The sequence below is a fragment of the Ochlerotatus camptorhynchus genome, unplaced genomic scaffold, assembly GCF_037179485.1.
Source record: "Ochlerotatus camptorhynchus isolate MF236.1 unplaced genomic scaffold, CSIRO-AGI_Acam_v1.1 ptg000342l, whole genome shotgun sequence".
Classification (NCBI taxonomy): domain Eukaryota; kingdom Metazoa; phylum Arthropoda; class Insecta; order Diptera; family Culicidae; genus Ochlerotatus; species Ochlerotatus camptorhynchus.
This window is the reverse complement of record NW_027040830.1, coordinates 4,962-32,706: the sequence shown is the minus strand read 5'-3', so window position 1 is coordinate 32,706 and position 27,745 is coordinate 4,962. Positions and strand designations below refer to the sequence as shown.

Sequence of the window (27,745 nt, the reverse complement as noted above, 5' to 3'; positions counted from 1 at the left end):
AAGTAACATGTACTCCGCTTCGCACGACGAAAGAGTCACTGTTGGTTGCTTCTTCACGTTTCAGGCTGCAGCTGCTCCCTGCATCGTGAACACATATCCACTAGTCGATCTGCGGTTATCAGGATTCCCAATGCGTTCTGCCAGGATTCGAAGTGAACTGACTTACTACATTCACGGCAAATGCAATAGCGGGTCAATTCGTCTGTGCCACGGTAACCACGTCAATTTGGTCCACATCCAAGTCAAATTTCGTCGCCACCGCCATCAGATACCAAATGGTCGAATACCGCACCGCATTGTGGTAGACTTTCAGGTTTTCAAAATGATTTCAGTAAGCGTTGGTAGAAAGTACACAAGGTTTCGAGGGATGGACTTCAGTATTTCAAGTATCCTTGATAGTTTCTAGATCTCCGGTGTTTCAATTTCTAGATGGTTAAATAAAAATCTAGAGATCTTTTTAAAGTGTTTCCTATGCAATAAAAACTTAATATTCATGTGTTGAAATCAATCGGGTCAATGGGAATCGAGCTTTGGAAAAACAATCCAACTTTTGGTGAAATTTATGCCCATCGAATCATCCAGCTCTACAATATCGTATTCCATATTTGCCACCTGCATTGCACCCGTAACTTTTCAAAGAGTTTAAATGAAGAAAACCCTTTCAATGTAATCCTAGTGCAGTTTGTAATTCTTGTGTTTTCATATTGATGCGCAACTAATTCTGCTTAAATTACATAAAGTACACGTTCCTAAGAGTAAACGTATGGTTTCACTTCTGAAGTTAGTTAAAGTCAAATTATATTGAATTCGTATAATTTTATTAGACACGGAACAATGTTAAAATTAATGAAAACAAACTTTAAAAAAATTACTTAAACAATGCAAGACAATATTGTACCAAAAACTCATTTAAATCCAATCCAAGTAAACAAAACAATACTTAATATAAAAATAAAAACTTTAATGTAATTTTATGAAAGTGCAAAATACCAACAGCTACAACCTTCTACCGCTAGGTGCTAAAACTAAAGATTCCTCCGAACATCGACCCGCGACAACCGTTATTTGGGAGATTTTTTTTGCTGAAACATTTTTGTCTAAACATATTTTTTTGATACTTTTACAAACCCTTTTTGTTTCGTGATTAACCAACTACTACTACTACGAGAAATGCGTTTTTTTGTTTGTATGTTCTTCTTCCAACTATCTCTTTTGATTCAAGTATGTCGTCTATAAAAACAACTGTACTTATAACAATCAAACCACAACCTCAAATGTTACGATCCCCAAAATCAAACCGAATATAAATATTGCAGCAAGGTGTACGCTTCGATCCTGATATGCCCCAAACAATACGCTTGGAATTCGCCAAGAGTAACACTAAAGTGAGCAAACCAAAACCACAACCTAATACAGCGGCCACAGCTGCACATCCTGCATTGATGCACCCACTTACTGCTGGACGTAAGTACTTTTTATGTTATTCTCTCTCTCTCTATCCCTCTTTCTCTTTATCTATTTCCTCACTCACGTCTCTATCTCAGTATCGACCCCATTGTAGAGCTTTCATCCTTCTCCTCTTTCATCACTTGTGACTCTTTCACTTTCATGCCCGCGTTTCTCTCCCGTCCATTAACGTAGTGCAAGGCAATGAACCAATTGGCTCCAAAGGTCACAGGATAATCACCTGATTATACTTGGCACCTATTGCCATCACTCACCAACGCCGGTAGCTGTCGCGCCATGTACTTTTATATATTCTTATCAACAGAAAACTGTATAAATATTTAACTGAACGAACAACACCAAGCCACCACATTTCCCCCTCTTAAGTAGATACATATATAGTTTAGTTCCCATCCTGCTAGAACCCAGCGCAAGCAAACACCGATTATAGTACCTACACCCCCTCTAGGGCACCGGGAATGGCACCGTTGGCACAAATTGATGGCACCTTCAATGCTACGCACTACTGTGGGACGTTCCCAGAACTATGTTAACGATGGATAAATGCTTCGGAAATAAGTTATTAATTTAGTAGTCAATCAGCAGGACATTCACCGGCGACCGGTACATTGGTTATTTTGAACTGTTTGTTAAGTTGTCTATGGAATTTACTTATATTCAAGCGCGCGACTCTCGTAGGCTCAGCTGGGGACGTGTGTTGATTGATGCGTAGGGTGTATAGCTCTACTTCGTCATGTGGAGCTCATGTCTGTCATACACGCCAAAAACATGTAGGCATCAAGTTCGTTGCTCACGAGCTGGATTTCATCACAAGTAAAACAAATTCTATGGAAATGTCCATTTAAATGGGAGTATGCCAAAGCGACTAATCAGCTGTACACTGTGTGCCACGATGTAAACGATGGATTGTTATGATTTAAGGCAGCCGTGGTAAACTAATCAATGTTTTTATTTTATTATTTCAGCAAATATGGCAAGGGAGCATCCTTTAAGTACGTCACGCTGTAAGAGAAAAGGAGGGGCTTACAAATGTGTGACAAGCAATGTTATTAGGTGTAGTAAAAACGTGACAAAAGGAGGGAGGGGGGTTGATTTTCCTTAAATGTTACGTGATGCACTTTATGCATGCTCTCTAAATGACGGCTTTTGATGCCAGTGACTGTTTTTGGTAACCAAAATTGAAATGTTAATCTCACTGGATTTTCTCACCAAAACACTTCACTGAACGTATTCAATCGATTTCTCTTCGACTATCAGTTTAAATCTGATAAAATTTTTACCACCGAGTAAACGTATTTTACCAGCATTTTAGCTAAACATGTTTGTATTGCTTCATGCGTGAAGTTAACGATTTACATAGAAGCTTAACGTCAAATATAAGACTTAATGTGGTCATTTTATACAATAGATGAGGAGATGAAAGCATAGAGTTGATAGTTCCGTTAGAGTACGGCAGTGTGAAAATTGTATATAGAGAGTAGAAAGCAAGCATACACACAAAAAAATTATGAATTTTAATGGTGATCTAAATATCCATGCATGCTAAAATTGAAGCATGTAAGCTTCCTTTTCACGTAAACTAGCAACTTGCAAGAAATATTGCTTACAAAGATGGATGGTTGCATACAATATTCAGAATATTTCATTAAATGACTCATAAATTTACACGATCTGTAATGTGAATTTGTATGATATGTGACGCTCCATTTATGTGCATCATAGTGACAGAAATTTACACTACTTTTTCGAACTGTATAGGTCAATTTTTAAGTAAGGTACGAATCGGGTTGATCATCTCCTTTACCAAGCTCCCCCGTTGGGAAGGGATGGTGATAAGTATGCCCCATATTTTGATGATAGAGATGTTTATATCACGAGATCCTAACTAAATAGGATGTTGCTTCTTTCTGCAAAGATATTCAAGAATTCAAGGTATTCAAAACTATCGATAGTGTATGAAAAAATTGATGGCGTAAAAAACGAAAATGATCAAGTTACATAGTATATACACATTATTTAACGATATCTACAGATCCTGCTGACAAGGATGGCTCTTGTCTACAGCAAAGTTGTTCAGATGGACACGACCTAACTTAAAAAGAAGCTTAGTTCAGAAATCATTCACATTCACGTTCACCAGGTAGTGCGAGTGTGACATTATTTTTCACTGTTTTTCATAGCTTAACATATGGCCTGGATAGAAGATTTCCATCTTCGATAAAGTTATTCAGATTATATTATTGATTATTGATGATCAAGTGACTGATATGAACCGTATTTTATTTTTGAGAAAACTTTTATTAACATATTATTGTTTTAGTTCATCTTAAAAACTTTGCCGAAAACAGAAACCTTCTTTCTAAGCAAGCTGTCAAGTGAAAAAAAAACAGATAAGTAGATTGCTCAGCGAGTAGTAGTAAAAATTTGCTAAACTATAGTTATTGTTACGGAAGAGTTCTCTTAAAAGAAGCTGAGTAAAGTTACCGACGGTCTTTGCCGTTGACGCCGCAATCGCTGATGTAGTTGCTGTCGTTCAGCGTAGCTCGTGGGCCAGGATCAACTTGGTCACCGCCAAGGAATTACTCGGAGTAATCACGATTCGCACACAGGTCTGGGGGCGCAGAGTGCTAGATTATGCACCGATGCTGATGCCGTTGTTGAATGTCGGTACTGTGTAATGTCGTCGTCACAGAAACGGACAATGATGATGGTGGAATGGGTCCACACGTGGGCCTAGTTAGAATTGGTTGCCGCCAAGGAACTACTCGAAACCACACGTGACACGCGCAGATTCGGAAGCGCTGTATGCATGGAAAAACCACGAGGATGGTGCTCGCTAGAGCCCAAATAAAAATACTTCGCCTGATGGTTCTTTACATTAGCCTTTGGGTTTCACTTTATTATTTCTTAGTGGCACTGAGCTACATAGCCAGTTTTAAGTCTGGCTATCTGGTTTTTCAGTAATTTAAGGAACAGATCTTAGTCCTTGTTACTTTTTATGCCTTGTTGATAGTGACAAGACTCGGCTTTGTCCACCGATGATGATCTTGAAACAAGGAAAAAATTAGTTAGTTAGTCTTCATCTATGTGATTCCTAATCTTCCATTTGTTGTTCTCTAGTTTGAAGACTATGGTTCTGATGCATGGTCATTACCGGTGTCATTCCTTAATTTTGTTGCTAAGGAATCCAATTTTTACTGACAAAGGGGCGCGCCTTTGGAGGGTGTTTCAACACTCTGAAGGGTATAAATAGCGGGACCTTTCAATTAGAGTCGGATCCTTGCGATAAATGCAAGAAAGGCAACTGTAAAAAAATCGAATAATTCACCATTTCTCAATAGTGATGGAGTAATACGACATGCACTAAACTAAGGACACGGGATAAACTACAATAGATCAAATTACTGGTCACAGTGGTGCTAGGCCCCGAACAGAGGAAAAAACGGGAGCTATTTATATCTGCTGTATTTGTTTTTATATATTTAGATGCAAAACTCGCACACCACTAATAGTGGCGCTTCCATTACTAAATAGTTACAAAACCCGAAACAACGTGAAGCAACAGTGCGAACTGATGAGTAAATTCTGAGCTAAAATGTTTACCATAAAATAGGTCTAGTCTGGGTAATGCGAAGACAGACCCCAAAATCAAACCAATTTCGAGCTGTCAAATCGAACCATTGTTTTACTCTCTAGAAGCGACGAAACGAATATAAGTATTGCTGTACGTCAATATTAAAAAAAATGTTCAAGCTTATCTTAAATAATTTTATTAACAGTGGAATGGTACATTATCACTGTTTTCCAAAAATATACATTATATTTTTCTTTCGAATATATTTAAAACTTATAAACTTTTTTTTCGTCAAAAGCTTGTTCATTTTACTTATCTTTAATTATTTGCGAATTTACGAATGTAAGCAAACAAGCGAAGAGTCACGATTGAACTTTGAAAAAGCTTGCCAAGTTGAAAAATCGAATCTTCTTAATCTTTTTTAGAGACTGATTTCAAAATTGAGAAAAGTGCAAAACCGTAGAAAATGGCTTGCTCTACGGCGAAATCACCCATTCGGCGAAATGACCTTCGGTGAAACGTCCTTCGGCGAAATATCCCGCTCCCGCGCTTGGAGTTTGGAAACAGTCAGAAAAGAACTTCTAAGGGTAAGAAAATTGTCATTCCAAGGACTTCTTCTTGTATCATGGAGTAAATCATGGTAAGAAACGGGTCATGCACTTGCTGAGATCTTTAAGCGATTAAGCAAGCCTTTTTTGAAGATTTATATCGATATGGTTGCAATTTCCTTCACACATCGCTATCAATCAAAGTAACCTCATACTACTTGAATTTATTATCTGGCGCTTACAATGTTTAAAATAGGAGAAATGGATGTAATGTCGGCCTCAATGCCCCTAATTTGGGCCCATACATAAATTCAGCGATCGACAAAATTTTCAATGGGTACCAAAAATATCAATTAGTACCGTTCCAATGACGCGTTCATCTAGATAAAACTGATAAATAGCAGATTTATAGCGATGGGCCTTAGATCCATAGGTCAACATTAGAGACATTTCCCCTATGTAATTTTAGAAAAATGCGGTGCTTCTCGCGAAATTAAAATGCATCGAATGCTTTATTCAATTTGAAATTGTACTGGACCACTCTTCATGGGTTAGAGGTCCATGTGGTAAATGTGCAAAAAGCACTAGGCAAAATGCACAACTATTGGCCATGTTCCTATATTGGCCACCTTTTGACGATTTTTCACGTTGTTTACAATTTTGAGATGTTCAGTTGCGTTCAGTTTGTTGGTACAAATCATATGCAATAGTGTATAGTTAATCAATAGTTAATTGGTTTTCTGAGGTGTGACCAAAATAGGAACCTATTGCCAATACTGGTGCACTTCCCCTAGAACATATTTGAGAAAAATAATATAACAAGTCCGTGTTGCCAAAAACTGGTAGGCACTGTACAAGATTTTTTTTTTAATTACTGGAACATCAGGGAATTTATGGAACTTCGTTTTCTTCATTGAGTTGACACGCCATGTCCCTAGCTGACATGACACAAACCATAAGCCATCGGTAGTAGGGGGGCAAAATGTACACTCTTCGTATTTTTTAAACCGAATTTATAAAAAAAATCTCAGGGCCTTTTATACAAATCAACAAAAAAATCTTAGATTTAAGAGATTGATCTCAGGGAGCTTCGTAGATTGTTGGGAAACCTTTTTAAAGTTTAGGGAATATTACATAAGATCAAGAAACCTCATTAATCTTCAGAAATTTCATAGCACCTTAGAACACCTTTTAGAACTCCAGGAACTGCTTAGAAGTTCTGGAGACTTTTTAGAAGTACAAAAAATTGTGTAGGAGTACTGCTATTATTGGAAATGCTCAGTGAATTTCATAAAAATCAAGTGAGCTTCGTAAAACTTCAGTGAATTTCGTAGAAATGCAAATTATTTAGTAGAAGTTCATCAAGCTTTATAGAAATGTGTGGAAATCAGGGGATGCTCGTTAAAGTTGTGGCATTTTTATTTCCATTAATTGAGTTTTTGTAAATATCAGTGTACAAGCGACATCCAAATCCATCATCCTCCGACTTATACAACTTTTTCCTTCCTGTGACACCTATGAAGGTAGTATGAGTTGCCCTTACCTTCTTAGGTAGATGTTGGATTAACTCTTCCTTCCTTCCCCTGCGATTGTAAGCAAGTGGCCAAGTGTATAATGCGATGCTTGTTTTGTAGATTTTATTTTTGTGTGGGAAAAATCACTAATCCCAAGTGTTATTTTCTGCGTCAACACACGATATTTTCTGCAAAACGCATTACCATTTTACAGTCACCCACGATCTGTACAACCACATATGCTAAGCTATGCTATCAATGTTTTGGAAAACTACATAAAAGTGGGGAACATGGCAAACTTCAATGAATTTCAATGAAAATTTTATTGCAGGAAACTCTAATAAAATTTTGGGACCTCCTTTTGTGTTCAGCGCTTCTTAATAAAAAAAAAATTAGAATAGTTTAGGGAATTGCACAGAATTATTTTTTTTATTTTAATTCAGGAAACGGAAAATTAGCAAAATTCTTTAAAGTTTAGAAAGCTTCAAATAATGGCAGCGAATTTATAAGTTCAGCGATCTTTGTACACGTTGAACAAGTTTAATTGAAGATCGAAAAACTTCACAAAACTTCTTTGAAGAGCAAGGTGTTCGCGTACGAATTTACTAGCGCCGCCTAGTTGTCGAAAATGATCATCACCCTTAATAAAGATCCCTCGTTCGTCGATTTTCTACGAGTTGTCGTCCCAACAAGCTGTCATCCCCGCTGTCGTCCCAACGGAGCAGAGTAACTCATGCAACATAGTGTTGTCGTTTGTTTACTTCCTTTTTCCGCCGCCGATGAATAGCCCCGTTGTATAAAAGGACCATCCCGCATGGGAAAAACTATCGAGGACGAAACCAAACAAAAGTCTTTTCCACTAATAATCCACAACTAGGTGTTGGTTTTACACCATATTTTGCAAGTCCATGACGATTAGTCGGGCTCTGAGCTAACATCGAAAACATATGGGATATTACTTTTGACTAGAACATTGATGTCAGCATAAAATTTGCCTTACAATCGTAAGTGTAATTCTCCGATCATAAATCTAGATAAACATTTCAAAAGGTCCTATCTGCATTGATTAATTCTCTTCATCGACTTTTTCTTTCGTTAATCACTCAGCTGCAAAACCTTTCCCTGTTGTATTTGACGCTATGGATGCTAGATAAGAACCTTATTTATCAAACTATGTGGTAAAAATAGAAATCGATCAAAGCAGATAAGACCGTTTGAAATGTTCATGGAGAAATATGCGTCTGAGCTAAAAACTATAGCTTATCTTTTATGTTCTTCTACCTTTCTTTCAAGTTCTAGGTAATTCTGACAACAACAAAGCTCTCAGCATCTATTTATATACAATTCATGTTATTCATATTTCATGGAGAATTTAATAAAACACATAATTCTCGCGTAACATTTGAAAAGGGCCTATCCTCGTTGATCGATTCTCTTCATCGACTTTCTCTATGGTTTACCACGGCAACATAAACGAATTTATCGCTAAGCTCGCAACGCAGTTCGACAGACGATGATGTTAGCTTGCTCCAGAAACAACACACTGAATGGGAAATTCATGTAAAGTCGGGTTATTCGCGAAAGAGAAAATCGATGAAGAGAAACGATCAACAATGATAGGCCCTTTTCTCGTGTTGCGCGAGAATTCTGCTCAAGCATAACCAATGGTACCGCATCGCATCTGTAAATTATGGTTCTCGCTCGTCGTTTTTTCCTAACAAATGTCCTTATCTTTTCTTCATTACCTTCTTTTCCCAATCAATCAGCGAATAATCTTGATTTCTATAGATAAACAAATCCTAATGCAAACTTTCATCAGACCTAGGTACTCCGTTTTTTCCTGGGAGCCACGAGCTATGGCATCATCCGTTAGCATTCTCGGCAGCCGGTGGTGAACTGCCCAGTGCTGCCGCCTTGCAGCATGCGACCCTCGTTCATCCGGCACTGCATCCTCAGGTCCCGGTACGGTCCTACCTCTGACTAAATACGGACAAAGTCCTCGAGCAGCAGCAAATGCACCAAGTGAGTATGACCCACCCTCGCCTCGAGTGTGTTCTACCTTACCCATTTTATACGTGCAATTTGTACTCGTCCCGTTTTTCATCTTTCGTTCTTTTGATTTCTGAGATCACTTTTCATACCCGATTTTTTTTTCCTTTTTTTTTTGTACGTATTGTACGCTGAACTCACCACTCACCACCAAGATTCGAATGAAAACTTTGACACAATGCCAAAAACAAGAAAATGTACCAGTCCGTGTAGAAAACGTGTTTATGTGCCGCTCTTAGAAATTTCCCCAGGCTACGGAATAATGAAGCCATACACAAAATGAGTGGAGAGAGTGTATTGTACATAGAGTTTGGAGCTTTTATTTCTTAAGGCTGTGAAGCACCAAGAGGACATGCCCTCCTAAAATCAACTAACCCATTGTCATCAGTATCATCATTTCCACTCAGTTTACTCTCATACACAAACACGTATGCACACAAACACACACACACACACACTCTCTAGGCACGGTGAAAATCCTCCTCTTGCACTTTGAAGCACATGTACCAACACCGGCACCCTTAATCTCATCTTAGCTTTTTACACAACTATCCTTTTCAGTCTATTTTAAAACAGACCCTCGAGTATCCTAAACGAGCCAACCACCCTCCATTCTATATCTCTCACTCCCGTTCACCTTCAAAACACAACAAACGATGTGAAAATAGACCAGCAGCCCTTCTGGTTCACTCCCGTACATATGCTTGTGTATGGCCATCGTTATTTTTTTCAGAACCCTCACCACACGACACACTTCGCCTTCGCCCTCACCACGCCGGCAGCATTCAAAAGGTTGACAGGGAGCAAAAACGTAAAACTTTACACCTTAATTAGCCCATCATAATAGCTTGTCTTCTTCAACGATGCTAATAACGAACTCCCATGAAGACACAAGACACTTTCCCAGAACCACTCGTTTGTGAAATACTCAGAAAAAGGTATTTATCATCACGATGGCATCCTTATATCTGCATTGTTGGAGAGAGAAAAAAAACGAGTCTCTTTTAATTGCAAAATGTTTGAAAAGAGCTTCATTTCGTGGAAAATTTCCAAAATTCTTGAAATATGCTTAAGCCAAATACCATGAAGCGCTTTTCCCAATATCCATTAACTTATCCTGAAGCGATCCAATTTATCACCTATTTAAATAATCACTTCTTTAATTAAAACTTCATTATTATGTAAATTGAAATCTCCCTCACCCTCTTTTCATTATGGCCAGCTCCAATCACGCAGCAGTTAGCGTAGCAACTTTTCGTCATCACGACACAAGAAAACTACACGATGAGACTGCTACCCATCGGCTGAACAAAAGTAATTCGCCATCGTAGCAGGAAAAAGTGTGAACTCAGGCATAGGCTGCGTCAGGACTTTTAAAATGGGGGCATTTCAAGAAGTCTTGACAGGGTTTTTGATCCTTCCTCGATGCTCATTGGTTAAGAACAGCATTTCCTGGCCAAATGTAAGAAAAAAATATTTCAGACTGGACCTTCTCCGATTTGCATTAAACTTTGCATAATTGTTCGTTGTGGTCAATAATGCACATTTGAGATATAATTCGGCCATTTTGAATCGCGCGAATAAATTGAAAATGGCATATTCAACATTTTTCAACAACTCATAACTCGAAATTGTCACTTCAAATTTAAATGAGTTATTACACAAAGTTATAGAGAAAATAGTTTCTGATTTTTCTAAAAATATTGGAGAATATATCAAAAGTCTTAGCAAATTAATTTTATTCCTGTGATTTTAAAATAAATTTACGTTTCAGTAAGGTCTGGATTTTGCGGTATTTTATACTCAACTTTTTTTCCATCATGATGTAAAAAACTGCCACGTTCTTTCTTAAGAATCAAAAGCAAAATTTGATTTTTTTTTTGGGTTTTTTCTATAATTTTTCGTTATTTTCAGAATACTCAAAATGTTAACTTTCCGCCACTGACTTAAATCTACCCGTTAAATCATGAATTACAAAAATTTAACCCCATAAATCTAATTGGAATATTTTTATTACAAAGCTTATATACAGTGCTATCTTTTGAGTAAATTTCGAGTTGGACACTTAAAAATTAACGTAAATCCTAGAACATCTATTGATCTATTTTTAAATACATCTTTTCCTATTTTTAGATTTTTATTTTTGCATAGAAATCGATTTTGAAAGTGGGGCATTATTTTGACATTAGTATAAATAATTGAAATATCTCAATACTCCAAGCAATTGGAATCAAAATAATTCCATATACAGAATCCCTGGTTCAAGGTTCACAATTTTTTCTAACAAAGCTGTGCTGAATTTTCAGTTCATTCGTAACTATAACGATTTTTACGAAAGGGTGTTCAACGATATTTTGCCCCACCAGTTCACATAGGGCCAGGAATTAAATCTAGCAGGAAAAATTCAATAACACTCTGAGATTGTACCCAATCGAATTGACATTTTCACTGGACATTCTTGGATTGACCTGAATGGTGCAAAGTCGATCACTTTCAAATTTCAAGTTATTATGTTTGAAAAATGTTAATTTTCATTCCTTTGTTTACATTTTTTCAACACCATTCACACTTAGGTGCCTTTTTTCCAGAGCAATAATAAGAACTCGTTTATAAGTTTCTCATTATTTGATTGCAATTGCTTGATGGAGCCAATATTTTGTAAAGTTCGGAATATGCTTTAAAATGATTATCAAGTTAAAAATTGATCAGTATCAAGTCAAACGATTAAGGGCGCCAGTGGTGTAGTGGTAAGCATGATTATCGCTCACCCCAGCAGGCCTGGGTTCAATCCCAGTCGGCGCCGCCGGGATGTTCTGAGGCATAACATCTCTGATCACGCCGTAGTAAAGCCGTTGGTCCCGGTTCATGAGTTGATGGGTCGATAGGTAGGGTGCAGGTGTGGGAGCTGCCTCCCTGGCGTCAGTAGCATTGGTGCTCAGCACGGAAAACAAGATCGACGGAAAACAAATCAAGGAAAAAAAAGTCAAACGATCGAATATGCCTTGCTGCTTTCCCTCAGACCCGTTTATTCTGATGTTTATGTTTTCTTTGTTGAGGATGTTTACTATCATTAGTGATTATTACAATGAATTAATCGTCCTTCTTCATTGGTATGAATAATATCTAGTTCGTTTATTTGGAAGGCTCACTCGCGTTAGCTTTACGGAGCCAATAATTCATTGTTCTTTGTTTGTAGCAAAATTCACTAGTAGGAGTTGGGCCGAATGCTCGCGGCTTACTAGAGATGAACTAGCCTAAGGCTAAAAATCTTTTAAATAAAGAATTTAAAAAAAAACTCGCGGCTTACCCGAGGTTACAGGGGTACATTGTCAAAGGATAGGATCAAGGGAGGAGCTTGGGAGTGGGGTTTCGTTGTCTCATCAGAGCTTTGTCGCCAGTATGAACGGTTCTAGATTTGTCTAGAGTTCGACCGGGTATGATGACCAGTAGGCGACGATGAGACTCATCAAGTTGTGGGGACAAGACAAACAAAAACGAATAAAGAGAAACAAAAGACAGAGAGGAATTAAATTCTTATACTAGACATTTGCAGAAGCACATAAATCTACAGCATATAGCCGTGATCACGGGTTGCCAACACGTCTCTGATAGGAACATACGGTTGTCTTCCTTGGGGCTCGAGGGTATTCTAAAGTCGCTCTCTGGCGGCGTCATTATACGTACATTACCAAACTGCGTGATCGATTTCATCGTAATAGTTTCCACACCGACAGATGTTGCTGTCCACTAAGTTTATTTTATGGAGATGCACATCTAGCGAGTAGTGGTTGGACATAAGTCTACTCATCACGCGAATGAAGTCACGACTTAAGCCCAAGCCTTTAAACCACGCTCTCGAAGAAAAATTAGAAATAGGTGAATGTAACCACCGTTCAAGATTTCCATTGTTCCAATCGGTTTGCCAACTCGAAAGGGTACTCTGACGCACTAAATGGTTAAAATTAGCGTGTGAAATTTTTCTGTCATAAAATTCGCCTTTCTGCGCGCTCACCTTTGCGAGAGAGTCCGCTTTCTCATTGCATGGGATTGAGCAATGTGAAGGGACCCATACAAAGGTTATCGTATAGGATCTTTCGACCAGCACACTCATCTGCTCCCTTACATTTGAAAGGAAATAGAATGAGTGCCTACCTGTTTTCATCGACCGAATAGCCTCAATCGAACTGAGACTATCCAAGAAGATGAAGTAATGTTGGAAATGATCCCCAATGCGAAGTTGATTGCTCAGCAACAAAAATGGAACTGACGTATGCGGAAGGCACTAGAGTTTTCATTGAAGACACCGAAGTCAGTGGATCCACTGAGACGATACCAGTCTGTAAAATATCTGTGCACGCGATTGACGTGTTGGTATTTTTCAGTAAAAATACGCGGGGTAATAATAGATCGAAGTTGATTGGAAATCACATGAGTTGCTTGTTTCATAGTCAGATCATATTCAATCGAGGAACTGCGATTGGTGAAGTGAGCACGGTCTGGAGTATAAAAAGGAAAACACATATCCGACGATATGTAGTGGTGATAAATTCTCATAAATCGAGATTGTGTGTTCAGCCCAAGAGCCCTGATCCTTGGGACGGGCCCAGTAGCTAATTCTGGAAGTTATGAATTGTTGGTATGAATACATTTGGCCAGTCTTCATTTTGTTTAAGTATGACATTTTGGGTATTGATCCTAATACTTTATCTTTCGAACGAACCTATATAAGGGACGAAAGCTTTGGTGTTGGCCATGATCGTTGGAATTTTTTTGACAGCACCAGTTGGATTTTTTTTCGAGTGACTCCGCACCATTTAGCTTAGGACTACAATTTGGTGGATAAAAATAGTTAATGTTTTGGCCGCAAAGATCGCGCAGAGGTATACAATTTTTTATTTAATGTTATTAACTATTGACTTCAGACTAGGTGTGACACACCTACCTACAGCTCATACACAGGCCTGTATGTAGTGCAGTAGATCAACAGTAAATGGTTGTTAACTTTTGGCAAAGAAGTCAGAAAATTTGCAGTCTTGAACAACGTTGTTCTGCATAGTTTTTCCAATTGAAATGTCAAGTTTGATAAAAATTGAGCAAACTTTGAATTTTGAATGGCAACAGAATAGTTTTGCTGTATTCTATTAAATTAAATATATTGTTTGATGTATCTCAACGTATCTCTAAAATATTTGATAAATTTTAGCCTATTTCATTTTTTTTCATTCCTTTATTTGACGTCGGTCTCTGTTCCGCAATCTAGTGCCAATCACCGACGGACATCGATTGCCTTCCATTGACGGCAATCGAATGTACAGGAAGGCAGCTTCTACACTTGCGTAGGATATCGCACCCATTGAACACACATGGGCCTGGACCAACGGCTTTCCTTCCCTTCCGAAGGAAAACGTGACCAGATTAATAGTAGTAGTTATAAAAATTAATTTTAAGTAGTCTACAATGGTTTGAGTATCGCCCGTGTATTACGGATATAGAGGACGGAGTTTAACATTTGATAAACAAAACAAAAAATAAAACCTTGAGGCTTACTTGGAAGATGCCTGCATTGATCTAGACAAGATTGAATTCATCAGTACGGATCAAAAAAAATTTATAAAAGCAATCTTTTGAACGAATGGTCAATATATAAAACAAAAAACGTGAATTTCAGGCAGATTTTATAACACATCGATAATTTCAATTGTTTGAAGATGTACAGCTTTTGTGTTTCAGGCAACTTTTCAAAAAATGTTGCGTTCTACAACTTTTCCAAACACAAAAAACCTGTAGTTTGTGAAATAAAAAAAATATATATCACTGCGCCATATTTGCGGCCAAAGCATGTACTATCTTACCCACCTATAGCCCTCACTACTCCAAGAAACTCCACACAAGATTTCAACTCAATTGGCAGCAATGCCAGAGCGTTATCAATATTTTCCTGCTACATTTACTTCCTGGCCCACTGCACAGTGGTCCAGAATGCAGATTTAGGTGGAATGATATGTTTTGAGCCTGAAATTGAAACTTTAGACTAAAAGTCTCTTCTACAAAGTTGTTCCTTATAGTTAGGCCCTCATTTTTATGACAATGAATTCTAGGGTGGTTCCTATTATCATTAAAATCAAAAATCTAACTTTTTTGTTTGAATAAATTAAGGTATACATTCTTCAGCAAAGTTATAGCTGAGCTAATTTCAAGCAACTTTGTACAAAATAACTTTTTTGTATCTCTTAAATTGGCCGATTTAGAGCTATTTTCTTGAATTGAGTTAGGGTGACTCTTAAAAAAACAGGTTTTTTGCTCTATTTTTCTTATTTCGAATTTCTCAGCAAAGGTGTCTTCAGATAACTTTTAGATCTTAAGAAGGCGCAAATTTTTGCTGCTGATTATTGACGTTTTTATACTAAACATATGCACTTTTCAAATGTTAATATCTCTGGTTGGGGCAAACAAAAAAAAAAGTATTTTTGCAGCATTTGAAAGGGCGTATGTTATTCTCAATAATATGAAAAAAATGGAGGTATGTTATTTTTTAAACTCGTATAAAATCAATTTGAATTTATTCATATTTTTACTATATTTGAGTATATCTTTTTTATTAGAAGAGATACAGGCAACAAATCCAGCTATAAAACATTTGTCTTAAAGAGTTTTAAGTCTCTAGAAGATGACTTTCATGATAAATTTCAAATAAAAAAGTGCACTGTGCACTTTAAAAGTGAAACTTCATTTTTTTTACCCTTCTTACAAAGAAGGGTATAGATATCACTCGAAAAACCGACTATCGATCCGAGGCCCGGAGGGCCGAGTGTCATATACCATTCGACTCAGCTCGACGAGATCGGAACATGTCTGTGTGTGTATGTGTATGTGTGTATGTGTGCGTGTATGTAACGAAATGAATGCGCTCACGTTTCTCAGCAACCGCTCAACCGATTTGGACAAACTTGGCGCCAAATGATAGGTCTTGGGGTCCCATTGAACGCTATTGAACGGTTTTGGAATCGGTGAACCGGTTCCGGAGATATGGCCGGAATAAGATCCGGTGAATATGGGCCTTCACGCTGGATTTAACGGAAAACGTATCAACACCATCATGCGACACATCAAATTACTACAGAATTCAAAAATAAGATCAATGCAAGTCGTGTTAAGTGTTTCAGACCACATTGGACACACTTGGACATGTTCCGGCTACCCCGGGGAAGTTGCTTGAATATGAATTGAATTAAAACCCATTAAATCACATTAAAATACGATGATAAGGTGATTGGTAGCCTCACCAAATAGACTACACCCGGATATATTCCGGGTACCCCCAGGCAGTGGCGTAGCATCACTGGATGACACGGGGGTGGGGGCTTGGTCACTGATAATGACAATAAAATAAATAAACTTGAATAAGTAAGAAGGGTCTGATCACACCATAGGTGGATAAATTCGGGTTTTTTTTTCCTTTGGTTTGTTTTTCCGTCGATCTTGTTTTCCGTGCTGAGCACCAATGCTACCGACGTGCCAGGAAGGCAGCTCCCACACCTGCACCCTACCTATCGACCCATCAACTCATGAACCGGGGACCAACGGCTTTACTTCCCATCCGAAGGAAGGCGTGATCAGAGATGTTATGCCTCAGAACATCCCGGTGGCGCTGACTGGGATTGAACCCAGGCCTTCTGGGGTGAGAGGTAATCACGCTTACCACTACACCACCGGCGCCGTTAAAAGTGAAACTTCATGAATTACATTATTTTACATAATTTTATGTTTCGCATCTTTTGGAATATGTTCCATAAGTTTTTCTTAAGGTGCAACTGTACTTTAGGAAACTAACTTTTTTATTTCTACAGATAGAGAGTAAGTTTTCTTGGTAAAGTTGTAGAAAATATAATTTCAAGTAGCTTTTCTGAGGACATCCAGTTGCCATGACTTCAATTTATCGAGATAATTCAGGTAGTTTGACAGCTGCACCTTAAAAAATAGATTTTTGAACTTTTCTACGTTTCAATCTCGTTATATCCCTTCAAAATGTTCTTTAAAGTTTTCGACCATAGTAAAACACATAACTTTGTTTAAGACGTCACGTTTCTTAATATTTATTTGTCGATTTTTAAGCAATAAATAGCAATTTTTCTTATAACTCAAGTAACCAAAAGTTCTGATAAAAGGCTATTTGTGGCTTAAGCAGCTTGGTTGGAGGTGGTCTATAGAATTCTAAGTAACCTCATTTTTAAGTCGTTATAAGAACTTGAAAGTTCCGGTATCATAATTGAAGAGCATTCCAAGCAGCTTCTGGCCGAACTTGAACGGAACTTTTAGAATATAAATTAAAAAAGGTTTTTGTCCTCTACACACCCCAATTCTATATTTAGTTCGCACTTTTATGAAAATTATTTCTTAAAGCAGGTATTAATGTGTATTGATTTATCAGCATTCGTAGTAGAATTGGAGCTGTATGAATAATTATACGCCAGTCCTTCTGCGTGAGAGCCCCAGCACGAACCACTGCGTCATCTAAGATATAACAAAGAGAGCTGTTGGAGTTTTCAGTGCCAGCTGACTAACTTGAATACAAAACACAACACCTTGATGAATTTTAAATTGGTGTGTGCCCGCATGGTATATTGTGGCGCAGCGGTTAGCGTTTGTAGATCGCATGCCGAAAACACGGGTTCGAATCCAGGAAATTTCTTTTTAATTATTTTTTTATGTTTATGCACTGCATAAATATAAGATTTATGATTTATTCGGGCCGCTGATCATTTCATATTAACGTACATTAAATTTTGTTACTAATAAACACTTGTGCGAATTGCTTCATGTGGCTGGAAAGTTCTATCGGAACTTTATTCGAACTTTATGGAACTTGAAAGTTCTGTCGGGGCTATATTCGAACTTTATGGAACTTGAAAGTTCTGTCGGAACTTTATGGAACTTGGAAGTGATTTTAATCGTTAAATCCGGAACTTTAGGTTACTTGAGAACTTAGTCAACTGCAAGTGGCTGCATCGAACTTTATATCTTAGAGGAAATCATAAGTCTCCGTTAGTATCCTGGAAACTGAGGTGGGTTTTACTATACATGGAATTACGATTGTATATGGCACTATTTGGATTTCAAAAGGCGTCAAACATGGATTTCCAGTCTCTTCATGTTATCACGGTACCAAAAATACTCATATTTTTTGGTATTTGACAGTATTCTTTCTGTTGGCTGTAACCGGAAGCCGTCATATTGGATTTAAAAATGACATCTGAAATGTATTTGCGGTTTCTACACGTCACTCCGATTCCAAAAATACCCATATTGTGTGGTATTTGACAATATTTTCAAAAATTTGTTATTGCGAGGTATAAATCCCAAACGAGTTTTTTTACGCACTGATTCGATTTACGAACGCCCGGTTTGGTTAGTAAATGGAGGTTCCAATTTTGGATAGATTGTGTGGTAAGGCAAGAAAAATCATACTATGTAATAGACTGATGAAAAATTTAAAATGTTCGATCCTCGGGGATCAAACGGTTCCAAATCGGATCCTGATAAGCTTCCGAAAATTTAAACTCATTTGGTAACAAACTGCCTTGGCACAAATCATTTGAAGTTTATATGGAAATTACTATGGGAAAACCAAACTTTTTGCTCATTGTCATCTAGACTTTCTCCATATTGCACTGTTAAAAAGCTCTATAACTATTCTTATGGGAAATTTTCTTAGCTACAACTTTGGGTTGATGCATATATTATGTCACGCTCTAAGGGGGGAGGGGGGGGGGTCTAAGATTTTGTGACAAGCAATGCATAAGGTATAGGAAAAACGTCACGAAGGGGGGGAGGGGGTAATTTTTTGCTCGATTTAGCGTGACATAATTAATGCATGGGGCCTTTGCACACAATCGTTTTTCAGTCAAACGTCAAATTAAATAGTGATTAATTTTTTGAGAGATTGATTATCTTATAGCATGATCAAGTAACTGTTTTGTGGGCATATCATATCCTGCAGTGTGACATAGTAGCCATGATTTTTTGCGCCCTATTCTACGCGCCAGAAAGACCAATGTTGCCTGCTGAACAGTTTATTGGGCATAATTATAATACATCAGTGCCTTGAATCATTAATAACTTTTGAAAAATGATCATCAGCAAAGTTGTAGCTGAAACAATTTTCTATAAGCAAAATTATCAATTTAAAAAGCAAAGTGAAATGGTGAATTTTTAGATAGATATGAATAAAAAACAACTACAAGGTACAGCCCTATGGGGTTGTACGCAATGGTGACGTAGGACTAAGTGGTCTTATATAATAAATGTTATTTGTTAACTGCAGTAAGAGCTTGTGTTTTGTGTAGGAATAGGAATTATAGCGGAGTTCTCTCTGTTTATACTCTTTAGTATGGCCCTCAGCAATTCACGAAGAGCTACTGATTCCGATCAATAGCTGTGCGGCTTCTTTCTACTTCTATGGATGGTCATGTGGGCTGCAGCTCGCTGCTTGCAGGCAGCCTTTCGATGTGAACTGGAGAACATCATCACTCACCACGCGGTGATTGAATAAACACCGTTTGGTGAGACCGGAAGGAATTCAACTTTGAAATCTGTGTTAGGGAAATCGCTTTTCGCAGGCAATCGGTGATTATTTTAATTATCATATCAACAGTTACAATTCGTGCAATTTTCAAAAGTGACATTTTGAAAAATGATAAAGTTTTGATTTTAACAGATTTGTAGAAAATATTCCTATTGATTGACGTATTAAGAATTAAAATCCATCATTTCTGGTTCAAAATCAGACCACTTTCATGCCACGACGGACTTTGGTTTTTGAAATTGCACCAACATTACCGTCGGGTAGAGGTAGTCTTACTCTAGCTGATGGTGACCCGATTGATGACCTTGACCACCACACACGGTGATTGGAACTGAATTCGATCAATGGTTGAGGCCAGCCTTGATAGCTGGCTGTTGGGGGGAGCCTTTTGTTGTGTACTGGAGAACACCACCACTCACCTTGATTGAATAAACACCGTTTGGTGAAACTGAATGGAATTCAACTTTGAAATCTGTGTTAGGGAAATCGCTTTTCGCAGGTAATCGGTGATAATTTTAATTATCATAGCAACAGTTGCACATTCGTGCAAGCTTCAATAGTGACATTTTGAAAAATGATAAAGTCTTAAATTTAACAGATGCGTAGAAATATATCTGATCGTTTGGATTAAAAATTTATTGAAATTGGTCCAGGGGCAGCTGAGGAGTTAACGTTCAAAATCTTTCATAATTTTGTTACATGTTCCATTTTCGGTTTTCATAAAGTGTACCCCCATATAGAAATCTTAGACGTAGTCCTACGTCAAAATGTTTTTCAATAGTTAAATCCATTTAAACGTCATAAGGTTTAAATAAACAAATAAGTTCAAATTTTGGAAGGCTAATCAGGATCAAATTTTGCATCAATCTACTTTATATCCAGCGAAGACGAGAAATTTTTTAACCCGAACCATTTCTAGACAGGACCGGGAACCAAACCTAGCTGCTTTCAGCATGGTCTAGCTTTATAGCTTTACACCTTTACTGACTGAACTAAGGGAGTATGCATGAAATCTTCAAAATTCAATAGGAGATTCAGGTGGCTGAGGATTTCCATATTATTTTAGAACATTATCACTACGTTATTGTCCAGGTGATCTTCATGAATACGCTATATGTTAGGTTCCTGGTCATCCAGGAAGTTGCTGTCTTCGGTAAAGTTTTTTGATGGGTAAAATTTAAGAATGGTAGACAGATATGAAGGTGGATGTACAATTTTTGTGCTTAAATACATATCTATAGGGAATAGGGAATAATGGGAATAATGAGCAGGTGTCATTTTGAAATTCAAGGCAGTGACTTTCTGTTGATTAATGTAACTTAAACGATTATTCATAATTCTCAGAATGAGGTTGACGTGTAGAAGTATTTAAGAATCAACTTCCGGTTAATGAAGAACGTCAGATACCGTAGAATATGTTTTTTTTTTCAAACGAGAATTACGTATAGAGGTCAGATAGCGAGGTTCGATGTATATCCTACAACATGATAACTTCCAGAAATCTACTTTTAAACATCGTTCCCGTTTCGGAAACACCAAAATTGTCTGGTATATCAAGTTTTTTTTAGCAAAACAATAAAAATTAAGTGTAAACTATTACCAAATAGAGAGAAAATTTTGAACTTACGTGTACATACATCAGGATAGCTAGAGATATAATAACAACTCTCGGCACCACGTAATGAGAACATTGTGAATTTATTTGTCTACCATCGAAAAACGTTGATCACATGAACACCTTTGACAAAATCAGTCATATAGCAGTTACCTCAACCGGTGTAAAATCGAGCCAACTGATTGATCCATCTCAAATTTCATATTCGATGGAGTTATTTATTTATCATGGACTTATATGGCATGAACGTCCATTTTATTTCTGATTGGTTTCGATTGAACTTATATAGCAACGAAACGGATCCCATACCACGAAAAGTTTAATGACTGAAAATTCAATTAACTACCCATTTTCTCATGAATGTTTCACGAGTTACAGACGATTTTTACATTCAATGATCAAAGAAGGTACTATTTATCAAAATCCCAGCAAGGACACGATATTATGAACGTAAGTGGAAAAATTTCCCACTTCAAGTCTCCTTTTGCATGGTTTAGTTGAACATGCATATTTTCTCCCATAGCCCCTCACTTTTTACGCCACCGATGATCCTATGGTATCGCCGGATGGATCCACTCACCGCAAAGACAAAACTCCACTCCCGGGCACCATATCAGATAATGGCTTTTCCGCTTCCCATCACTCCGGTGCGCCTTTCCGGTTTCGATTCATTTCAGAAGAAGAGTCCAGACGAATCATAAAATCTGTCACCATTATGACACGGATAAAAGATAAACTTATTTTTCGCTCGTTTTCAGTATTTAGCTTAGCTTATCTGCTTTTCTCCCGGGGACCTCTGGCCTGGCCTTTCAGCCATCCTCTTGCCTCTCTAACAGGAGAGCCGGGTCAAGTTTTGATTTGCCTGCGTTCACACGCTGCTGAAAATGATTTCCTCATTTCCATTCCGCTTGAGATGGCAGAGGCGACAAGCGATCGATGTCATCATGGTGATGAAAATAGAATGAATCTAGCTGGGCAACTTTCCTCTCCCGCAGTCATCCAACAGCTCCGTGTACATACCGGAATAATCCGGGTTCACTTTGCACGTTTCCTTATCTTTGGGAAATCTAATTGTGAGATAATTAATTTGGAATGAAAGGCAGAGAGAGCGAAGAGGTTAAAGGATCTCTCTTAAAAGCCTTGAGACCGAAACATGAAGTTTATCCAATTATGAACGGTATGGACTAACGGTTGGCTCTATTCGTGGTAGGATGAGGGTAACCCTCTGGACAAGGTGGTGTGTACTTAAAACTTCTCATCTACGGCCAATATTTATCATGTGTCCAAAGTTTTCATTCAGGGATCACACATACACGGAAAATCTGACCCATAATTTTCCACACAATGACAAAGAACTATCCTAAAAACAGTTAGCCAACATCAATCCTTTAAAATCCATAAACCTAGTAAGGAATCACTAAACCTCTACCGTGCCGATGTTGCAGCCTTCGCCTTCCCCCCTTGTCTCTATCACTTTGTATGTTTATGTATGTTCATTCTAGCAACAAATTCAAATGCCACATCCAACAGCAATACATCCAGCATCGATGCATGTTTCGGCCGGATTACCAGCGAACCATTTTTTACCAAGTCCGGCCTTAGCGAGTCCGGTTGGCAGCACCGGTGGCAGTCAGCCACCTAATCCACCGCTCGCTGCCAATGCTCCCTGTTCAACACTGTTCGTTGCTAACCTGGGACAGTTTGTCTCCGAACATGAGCTCAAAGAAATATTTGCGAGGTGAGTTATGGATTTCGCGTTTGCAGTCTCATGTCTTCCTCCTGCGCCCCATCGCTCATCCTTTCATCCATTCATCCAATCCCACCCATCAACCCTCGAGGGTTTGTTCGGTTTAGCAGATTCAGTTTGTCGTTCCGTCTTTTGGTTGCTTGATATTTCGGTTTAATTTTGCGTCTTGCTTATCTTTGAGTGGACTTATGTTTGTTCCAATTTAGATGACTTACTTTTCAGTTACTCATAAGCCCACAGAAGTATCTGATTACTGGCTTCTTTTGAACGAAATATTTAGGGTGAAGTTTTCCTAGTGTGGAAATATGCTCAATTGAATTAAAAGAACCATTTGGATGGCCTTCTTCTGATTGGCTCTGCCCTCGTATGTGAGCTTTCGTCTGCTCTCAACCTAGTGTTCTTGGAGCACTTGCACAGTTATAAATGGAGAGCTTTATATGGCAATCAATGCATGACAATTTGTAAACTGTGGGGGAGTCAGAATGATACTCTGTGCCCAGGGAAGTCGAGACAATTTTCAACCCGAAAGATTTCATCGACCGAGCCGGTAATCGAATCCGTTGCCTCCAGCTTGGTAATACCGTGCTAATACGATATTATTTAACGAACGACTCACTGCTAAATGCTATGTACGCTATGTAGCAAAGAGAGTTCGCTGAAACCTGAATGCAGAATAACTATTGTTTTATTAAAGTAGTTATAATTGATAGGTGCACTCAACCCACATTTGTCGATCAGTATGTCTACCATGATAATCAAATGCAAGTGATCCATAATTGTGGGGTCAGTTTAGGTTTCAATACTACTGCTCGAAGATAGTGGAGTTGCTCAAAACAGCACTTAAATATTATTTATTTCATTGTTCAGAATGATCACACATGTTAATTTAAAACTAAAAGTGCGGATCATCTCACTGCGTCCTAGCAAGAAGTACGGTCGATTTGTTTCGCGCTCCGTTGTTTTGGAAGTTTTCTCGGTATTCGCTTGATATAAATTATCAGTTTTTTTTCTCACTAAGTGACTCCTGGCATAGTTCCCGGTAAATTGATCGAAAAGTGAGTTTTTTTAGTAGAAAGTGTCATTTTCGGAAAGAGTAATCCGTGTGAAATTCGCGAACCAATTTGGGCATCATCGTTGCGTGGTCACGCATACGCGCTTACGCATACCCGCGCACGTATCATCATCATCGAGTGTGAGCACACGTTTCTACATCTACATCGTTCATCAATCATCGTGCGCCTGTGTGCGCTGAGTACCGAGCCTCGATCAAGTGCACCACAACGAAGGTCATCCACGCAGCGCGTCTCTTCCAGCCATCTGCGTAAACGCCTACACATATAACGCTCGGTGGTAGTAGTATAGAATTATCAGATAAGTTTTTGTTTTTTTTTTTTGTTTCTTTTCCTCCCCCATTAGTTAAATTTTCATTTTGTATTTCTGTGTTTGTAGTGTTTTCTGTGTATTGTGTCTGTGCGTTCAGTGGGAGAGCGTTTTGCGCTCCCACTAGTTGAACAAAATGGATGTTTTGTCAGAAGACGACATGGATGACCATTCATCTAAGAAAAATGATGATGTCATCCCTGGTTCGTCGTCTCAGTCTGTCAATGGGCAGGCTGAGAAAAACTCCAGATTGCGGGCCTACCCGAATGACTCGACTGGCCCATGGGTTGTCTATTTTCAGCCCAAAAACAAACCCTTGAATGTTGTTCAGATATCTGATGATCTGACAAAGCGATTCTCTGCCGTAACCGAAATAACGAAGGTTAGGCACAACAAACTTCGTGTGACCGTCGCTAACCTGAAACAGGCTAATGAAATTGCTGTTTCCCAGTTTTTCACACTGGAATATAGGGTGTACATTCCAGCCTCTGATGTGGAGATCGAAGGCGTGGTCACTGAGGCGAGCCTGAACCCCGAGATACTGGAGAAGCAAGCGGTTGGCCGATTCAAGAACCCCTTGCTTCCTCCGGTAAAGATACTGGCCGTTCATAGAATGAACTCAGTATCGCTCAGCGAGGGTAAAAAGAGTTTTACCCCCACAGACTCGTTTCGGGTGACCTTTTCTGGATCTGCCCTTCCTCAATACATCGAGCTGGGAAAACTTCGTCTTCCTGTGCGGTTGTTTGTACCTCGGGTCATGAACTGCCAGAATTGTAAGCGGTTGGGACATACGGCCTCCCACTGCGGCAACAAGGCACGCTGCTCCATATGCGGGGAGAAGCATGAGGATGGCGCCTGCGCAGCTACTGCACCAAAATGCGTGTACTGCAACGGAACTCCTCCTCATGCTCTCTCGTCGTGCCCGGCGTACAAACAGCTCGGGGACAAAATGAAACGCTCCCTTAAGGAACGTTCCAGGCGGTCTTTTGCAGAAATGCTTAAGACAGCCACGCCATCGACCAATGACAAAAATCCCTTTTCTCTTTTGTCAGATGACGAGACTGACTCTGACTTGGCTGAGGAGGGAACTTCTTTCAGTTTTCCGGAAGGTTCTGCACGGAAACGAAAGCGCATCCGTTCGCGGATTGTTGCAAATAAAGAACCCCAAATCAGCTTGCCCAAATCAAGGAGTGGTGGAAAAAAGGAGACTTCTACTCCTCCTGGATTCCGCAGAACTGACTATACCCAGGATTTTCCACCTCTTCCGGGGACATCCAAAACCCCTGATGCCCCAATTTTAAGAACAGAAACCCCTTCTTCATCTGGGCTGTTCTCATTTGATGACATTGTGGACGGTATTCTCAAATACCTCAACATTTCTGATCCTCTGAAAAGCATTGTCCTCACATTGCTTCCCACTGTGAAATCCTTCTTGAAGCAATTGACTTCAAAATGGCCCCTTCTTGCAGCTATCATCTCCTTCGATGGATAATTTTCCAAACGAGGTCGGGGATTTGATCACTGTTCTACAATGGAATTGTCGAAGTCTTATTCCGAAATTAGATTCGTTCAAGTATTTAGTCCATAACAATAATTGCGATGCATTTGCCCTCTGTGAAACATGGCTCTCTTCAGAAATTGATCTCCCTTTTTATGATTTTAACATTATTCGATTGGATCGTGAGGATTCACGTGGAGGAGGGGTACTTTTGGGGATCAAAAAGTGCCATTCCTTCTATAGAGTGAATCTTCCCGAATTCCCCGGTATTGAAGTTGTCGCATGTCAGGCTACCATTAAAGGTAAGAGCCTTTGTATTGCTTCTGTATATATTGCTCCTAGAGTCTCTGTTAATCGCAAACAACTTTTCGACATATGTGCGGTACTTCCCGCTCCATGGTTGATCATGGGAGATTTTAACTCCCACGGTACAGGCTGGGGGGAGCTGAACGATGATAACCGTTCTACTTTGATTTATGATCTCTGCGACAACTTCAACATGACAATACTTAACAATGGAGAAGTAACACGTTTGGCTGGTCCATCCTCGAATGGTAGCAGATTAGACCTCACCTTTTGCTCTAATTCACTATCGTTGGATTGCACTTGGCATGTAATCCAGGATCCGCACGGTAGTGATCATCTGCCGATCAAAATTTCGATTGCCAGTGGGTTCAACTCGTCAGAATCCGTTAACGTCGCGTATGATCTAACCCGTAACATCGATTGGACTAAGTTCCAATCCGCGATAGGCGATACAGTATCGTCAGTTGAAGAGCTTCCGCCGTTGGAGGAATATAATTTCCTCTCTAATCTCATCGTCGACAGCGCACTTCAAGCTCAAACACGACCGGTGCCGCGATCGTCTATTCGTAAGAAAACACCATCGCTCTGGTGGGATCAACAATGCACGGAGGTTTACCGTAAAAAGTCCGACGCGTTTAAACTTTTTCGGAAACGCGGAACACGCGAGCATTTCGACGCATACACATCTCTTGAACGCGAACTCAAGAGCCTCATCAAGGCCAAAAAACGGGGTTACTGGCGGCAGTTTGTAGACGGATTGTCGCGCGAAACGTCTATGAATACGCTTTGGAGTACGGCGCGAAGAATGCGTAACCGGTCCACTAACAACGAAAGCGAGGAATGCTCGGATCAATGGATTCTTAAATTCGCGCGAAAAGTCTGTCCGGATTCCGTGCCGTCGCAGTTGACTCCTCGCGAAACCGCGAATTCGGTAGACGAAATCAGTCAGCCTTTTTCAATGGTGGAACTTTCACTCGCTCTCCTTTCGTGTGGCAATTCTGCTCCGGGATCTGATAGAATCAAGTTCAACTTGCTGAAAAACCTCCCAGACGTCGCTAAGAGGCGCATGTTGAACTTGTACAATCAGTTCTTGGAGCTCAATATTGTTCCCGACGATTGGAGACGAGTAAGGGTGATAGCCATTAAAAAGCCTGATAAACCCGCGTCGGATCACAATTCGTATCGGCCCATCGCGATGCTGTCATGTATTCGGAAATTGATGGAGAAAATGATCCTTTTTCGCCTCGACAAATGGGTTGAGACGAACCACCTTCTTTCAGATACTCAAGTTGGTTTCCGTAGGGGTAAGGGAACGAACGACTGTCTCGCGTTGCTTTTCTCGGAAATTCAGTTGGCTTTTGCTAAGAAAGAGCAAATGGCTTCTGTGTTCTTGGATATCAAGGGGGCTTTTGATTCAGTATCCGTTGAAGTTCTTTCAGAGAAACTCCACGCTTGTGGATTGTCT

At 39.1% G+C, this 27,745-nt stretch overlaps 1 protein-coding gene across 1 annotated transcript in view; it reads left to right on the top strand.

Annotated features, from left to right (window-relative positions):
• LOC135708922 (protein couch potato-like) overlaps positions 1–22,941 on the top strand; it is a 409,839-nt gene extending 386,898 nt beyond the window's left edge. Inside the window, exons 6-8 of the mRNA XM_065231102.1 lie at positions 1,317–1,464; positions 8,923–9,125; positions 22,852–22,941. Coding sequence (XP_065087174.1) covers positions 1,317–1,464; positions 8,923–9,083 — 309 coding nt within the window. The 3' untranslated portion in view covers positions 9,084–9,125; positions 22,852–22,941. The remainder of the gene's footprint in view (positions 1–1,316; positions 1,465–8,922; positions 9,126–22,851) is intronic.
• Positions 22,942–27,745: the final 4,804 nt, after the last annotated feature.